The sequence below is a fragment of the Pteronotus mesoamericanus genome, unplaced genomic scaffold (assembly GCF_021234165.1).
Source record: "Pteronotus mesoamericanus isolate MK-2021 breed Mesoamerican mustached bat unplaced genomic scaffold, CSHL_Meso_final scaffold_85, whole genome shotgun sequence".
In the NCBI taxonomy this organism is placed as follows: Eukaryota; Metazoa; Chordata; class Mammalia; order Chiroptera; family Mormoopidae; genus Pteronotus; species Pteronotus mesoamericanus.
Window position 1 is genome coordinate 30,549,919 of NW_026555329.1, and position 6,000 is coordinate 30,555,918.

Genomic DNA, 6,000 nt, shown 5'->3' on the forward strand with positions numbered 1-6,000 from the left:
CAGAATCATCCTGGGACTAATTTATTAGTCCAAGGAAAAGATTGGAGGCAGCATTTGTAAGCTAACTTCCTAATTCTCATCAAGGTCACTCCGGTGTTGTTAGTATAAATCTTTAACCCCCGTTAAGAAACAAAACGTATACACAGCTGAGATAAAAAGGAAACTTTGTAGTAAAATTATAATTCACGTAATATGCTTTAACCTGAAAAAAATTTCTCTATAGCAAGCATAATCAAAATTATTTTCAAACAGCCATTTAGATTATCAGCAATGTTTACGTTCTTCCTGCTTATACCTGCTGGTACGTCTCAGAATTTTGCAACAGAAATGTTGCTCTTTATTATACACTGAATTAAAATTTAAATATAGGTGGTTTTCTGCCCTTATAAGCTAAAATAATGATATATATGAATACTATTACACAATTTAACATTAATTTTACTTCTTTTTTTTTTTTTTTACTTAGAACCAAAGACTTGAAAGACTATGAAGTTTGGCTTGGAATTCATGATGTCCACGGAAGAGGAGATGAGAAACACAAACAGGTTCTAAATGTTTCCCAGGTGGTATATGGGCCTGAAGGATCGGATCTGGTATTACTGAAGCTTGCTAGGTTAGTTCCTTTGGAAGGTTTTGTATTTTTAACCCATAATGGGATTGTTGAAGCTCTTTCAGCTATGGCTATTTCTTTTGTCTCATGTAGATTTATTATAAAAACATGTGTCATGTTATATATATGTATATGTGTATATGTATGTGTGCACGTACACACAGAGAAGGATTTTCAAAATTTTCAAAAATGAGTAAGTGAGGTTGGGCTACAGTCTGACCCACCTACTCTAAAACCAAAGCTTAGTGAGCAATTAATTATTTGATAATTTTAACTGGTAAAATATTGATTTAAGAATAAAGATAGCAGTGCCCATTTATTTTTATATATTAGCAAATAATTCATTTTCTACCACTTACTCCAGATTCCTGCATTATATATTAAACATTTCCTTTTTCTTCTTCAAGAAACATGAACTTTTATTCTCTCAAAATGTCATATTAAATATTAACACTATATTTCAATATGTAATTTTGTGTTGAATCCAATTAAGAGTACTACTATTATATTTTCTCTTTTCAGACCCGCTGTCCTGGATGATTTTGTTAGTACAATTGATTTACCTAATTATGGATGCACAATTCCTGAAAAAACCACTTGTAGTGTTTATGGCTGGGGCTACACTGGATGTAAGCTATTTTTAAAAAGATAAGGCAAAATCATATTTATTATATTAAATAAAATAGTATTTTATTTTGCTTTTCTCACCTTACCCTGAGCTCATTAACTGTATATTTTGTGCACTATTTTAGTGATCAACTCTGATGGTCTCTTACGAGTAGCACATCTCTATATTATGGGGAATGAGAAATGCAGCCAATACCATCGCGGGAAGGTGACTCTGAATGAATCTGAAATATGTGCTGGAGTTGAAAATATTGCAACAGGACCATGTGAGGTAAAAAGGGCATATGTGAAGAATAGCATAGTTTTTCATGTTTATTTTTTGTCTATTTTTCTCAAATAAAAGTCACTGTATGCCAACATGTCCCAAGACTGAGGAACTGGAAAAGATAACCCTGTATTATCCTTGTATATTTCTTTTAATTAAACACTGAGACAATCCCTGTTTTGTTAGCAGTAAACTATGATGACAGTTGTCTTAAAAAAAAAGAAAAGAAAAGAAACTAACAAAATAATAAAGCCAGAATTCTAAAGGAAGCTGTTCTACTTAGAAGTATCCAATAGGAGTTTGATATAATAGCTTTAACTTTCCTAATCTTTTTCGAAATTGATCTGATCTTCCCAAATTCTCCCCAAATGAACTATACTGATACCTTTAAGAAGTACCGGTTTAGTTTTAAACTTTTAAATGGGTTTTTGGTTAAGCCATTGTGTGTATGTGTTCCTGTCTGTGTGTTTTAACAAATTCTATTTAAAAAACCAAAAGGTAAAAGTCTGTGACTTTAAGAGCTTGGACACTGTAATTTGTTATGCAAGTGTTCTAACTTGGCAGTGTTCCTAACCCAGTTTTACACAGACAAGTTGTTAAACTGTTATTTTAGATGTATTTTGAATGTAAGAAACATGCTCTTCAAGCTTGGGAACTGTGGAATTGTAGGATATTATGTGTAGTAAAGCATAGAATGAGTTCAATAATAGTGAAATGTCTTTTGACATGTAGGAAATGTCCTAAGTATGGAGCATTAATGTGTTAGAAATGCATGTGTTAAATATATTGCTCTGAGATTTATTCCTGAAAAGAAAATGTTTATTAAGTTAAAGCACTTTTAGAACTCCTTAAAATGATATGGTTAGAAACAGATTATGTGTAAAACCATTTGTAAATGTGTTGGTGTTTCCAGTAAGTCAGTAGTTCTGTATTCATTATAACAAGTGAAAATCTGCTAGAAGAAAGAAATTTTCCTCCCTCCATCCCTCCCCCTTCCCTTCCTCCCCCTCCCTCCAGTCTGTCCCTCCCTCCTTTCCCTCCCTCCTTCCCTCCCTCCCTCCCTCCCTTCCTTCCTTCCTTCCTTCTTTCCTTCCTTCCTTCCCTTTAGATCCCTGAATTTTGAGCTAGATCCAATCTCTGTGATCACTTGAAGCTATGCACTTATTCCAGCCCTAGTGCCACTACTAAAAATGCTTTGACGACTGATCTTCGGGAACAGCCTGTAATCTGGTTTATTATCTATACATTATTAGATTCCTAACTTTAGCATTGAAGTTTTTATCACATTACCATATATTTGTTATTTTTATTCGTAAGGACAAGACATGACTTCAAATTGAGTCTACCACTTCTCAAAAATGCAGTTGTCTTCCAGAATGCTTTTTTTAAATCAGTTATTTTTAAAACAGGCAATAAAAACACTGAAACCACTGAAATCTAAACACTTAAAAAAGAAATCTCCTAAATGTTTGTATAACAGCAATAGCACCACATTTAGAAAGAGAAGTTTCCCAAAGCAAATTGCTTTGGAGAGATTATATCAGTAATTATTGGTGCTTTTATTTAAAAATCAAATTTATCAACTCATGCGGCATAATCTAAGTAGTCTCTTAGAATAAATTATTTTTCTTCACTGTTTTATATTCTACTTTACCCCTCCTTGACTTTCCCTATCATAAGATGTTGATAGCTCTCCTCTTTCCACCTGTATTACAGAACTAAATTTTGCAGTAGTTTACTTCTATCACATCATTCTTGTGGGAGAATTCAGATAGTCCCAAACACTCTTTCTCATACCAGAATACCAAAAGACAGTCATCACAATCTGAGGAGGCCACATGGTGCGTAAAAGTGATGCAATGCATTAATGATTATATACAACAATATGTGTATATACAGGGTGGGGCTAAAGTAGGTTTACAGTTGTGAGTATGCAAAAGTTTATTCTTCTATCATTATATATTATTATATTATTTGCCATGTGAACAACTGTATATCTGTATATAAAAATATATACATAAAGCAATGTATTCATCTATCATGTATATGTATATCTGATGATGTAACAGGGTTACTGTAAAAAAAATGCCATCAAATCACGGGATACCTTCCACAATGGGGGTATACAAATAAATATAACTATATTAACTACTGATGTCAACAGAAAGTGCAAAACTAATCCTTTTTTATGCCTGGAGAAGCAGTTTCTAAAGAGTAAATGGGATTATTTTTGTCACCTATCTATTTTTATTTCACTTGTTAAAATCATTTTAGAGGCAGGATTGGAGGAAGGAATAAAAAGGCTTTAGAAATAAGAGATAACTTAATGCAGTTTAATCATTAAACCTGTATGATTATGGGAGGGGTGTTGTACTTGCATTTTTCTACATTTTGTAAATTTTCTGTATTGAACACATTTTGAACATCAGAATAAAATCAAAATAAATATAATATCTACCTTCTAAAATAGCTGTCAGTGGCTATGTGTTAGTATGCATTTAAAAAAAACAAACCCACTTTAAAAGATGAATGAATATTTTGGAAAATATGTCATTCTTAAATGAATACTGCATGTAATAGAAGACTTTGAACTTTTCTATTTATCCCAATCTTACTTGGTTAATTTAATACAAAGTTAGCCGATGGTCTGGTCTATCAATTTTATTTAAGTCTCAGTTATTCTCTTTTTTTGTTTATACCTTTGAGAGAGAGATATATATATATATAAATAAAATGTTAATGAAATATTCATTTTTATTTCTAAAAATAATACTTTGTTGTTGTTTTTGTTACATGTTTTCTTCCTAGGGGGATTATGGTGGCCCGCTTGTTTGTGAACAGCATAAAATGAGAATGGTTCTTGGTGTCATTGTTCCTGGTCGTGGATGTGCCATTGCAAATCGTCCTGGTATTTTTGTCCGGGTAGCATATTATGCAAAATGGATACATAAAATTTTATTAACATATAAGGTACCACAGTTGTAGCTGATATGACTGTGCCTGAAGCTTCCATCAATACAGCTCTCTTTTACATGAAGATTCAGAGAACATGGAATTAAAATGTCCTTTAAAACAGTCCTAAGACAACTACTTGAGTGTCATGTTTGTTAAGATACTCATTAATATTTATGGGTGTTTCTGTTGTTTGTCAGTGTTATTTTGTAAATGTTGAAGTGAATTAAGGTACATGCAAGTGTAGTAACATATCTCCTGAAGATACTTGAATGGATTAAAAAATGCAAAGGTATAACTGTTGGATGATAAAAGATTTAATGGAAAAACCAATTAATCTCTCTACGCTGCTTTCCAAGGTTAGTTTCTTAATAACGAATAAACCATAAGTTAAACATTATTTTAACCTCACAAAACAATTTACACCTTGTTTCTTTAAATTGTAACTCAATATTAAATTATATTACCTTTTTTATGCCATGCATTATTTCATTTGTTTCTCCTTACCGTGTATCCTGTATTACTGATACACATACTTTTTGTAAGAACATGTATCCATATACACATGCCTGGGTACCCATGTACATGCACTAGAGTTCAAATCGTGGTGTATCTAATGGAACCCTTAAATATTCTGAAAGTGTGTACTTGTAGTTTTTTTCTTAAGAAAAAAATAGAAATTTCTAAAGACCAGTAGAAATACTAAGGAAAAGTACAAGACAGAAATGACTAGCTAAACCTAATATATAATCTACAGATGACCTCTACTGGTTGGCATTTAAGGTGTGTTCATGGTGCACAAAGTTAAATAACACCTAATCTAGGTGATTATTCAGTACATGTTTTTATCTTCCTAGTTATTTTATGTAGTTTCTAATTCTTAAAGAGAAGGGGGTATTATGTGTTTTAGTCTCATTTCTTGCCTCCAAATTTAGGGCCACTTTTTTTATGCAAGATATTTTTAGACTTATTTTCCTAAAGTATTTTTAAAATGTTTAGATAACTATGTAGTTGAAGTTAAAAAGTATTTTAGTCTTTAAAATATATTTAAGTAAGTTAACTCTAAGACTTGTTGTGATTGGCTTCTAACTCACCTTATTCATTTTTAAAAATTATTTCAGAGGAACATTTCCATGCCTCCAAAGATTTGCAAATCACCCCTTTTCAAATTATGTATTAAAGTATATATTAAAGAAAAAATCTGAACACTTTTTTTTACTTCAAAATCTTTTAGCCTATAAAACTTTATTCAAGTAAAGAAAAAAATGTAAAAGGAAAGAAAGAAAATGGCATCTATTTACCTTTTACTTTACTAAGTTTATTTTTTAAAAAGTTGAGTTGAATCTGCTGAATGAGATATTTTATCAAGATATCTTCATTTTTATCTCCATTTTATGAAGATCTTTCCTATGGTATGAAAAATATTCAAATTTTGTATTCTATATGATAACTAAATTATATGGCTGTACCTGTGATTAGCTGAAGTTCATATATTTGTCAAGAAATGAGATAAAGATTACTTGGATAGGTTCTGAATTTTTACAAA

At 31.3% G+C, this 6,000-nt stretch overlaps 1 protein-coding gene across 1 annotated transcript in view; it reads left to right on the plus strand.

Annotated features, from left to right (window-relative positions):
- Positions 1–4,488, plus strand: part of HGF (hepatocyte growth factor) — a 71,170-nt gene extending 66,682 nt beyond the window's left edge. Inside the window, exons 15-18 of the mRNA XM_054564460.1 lie at positions 467–613; positions 1,133–1,239; positions 1,363–1,508; positions 4,311–4,488. Coding sequence (XP_054420435.1) covers positions 467–613; positions 1,133–1,239; positions 1,363–1,508; positions 4,311–4,487 — 577 coding nt within the window. The 3' untranslated portion in view covers position 4,488. The remainder of the gene's footprint in view (positions 1–466; positions 614–1,132; positions 1,240–1,362; positions 1,509–4,310) is intronic.
- The last annotated feature ends 1,512 nt before the right edge of the window (positions 4,489–6,000 follow it).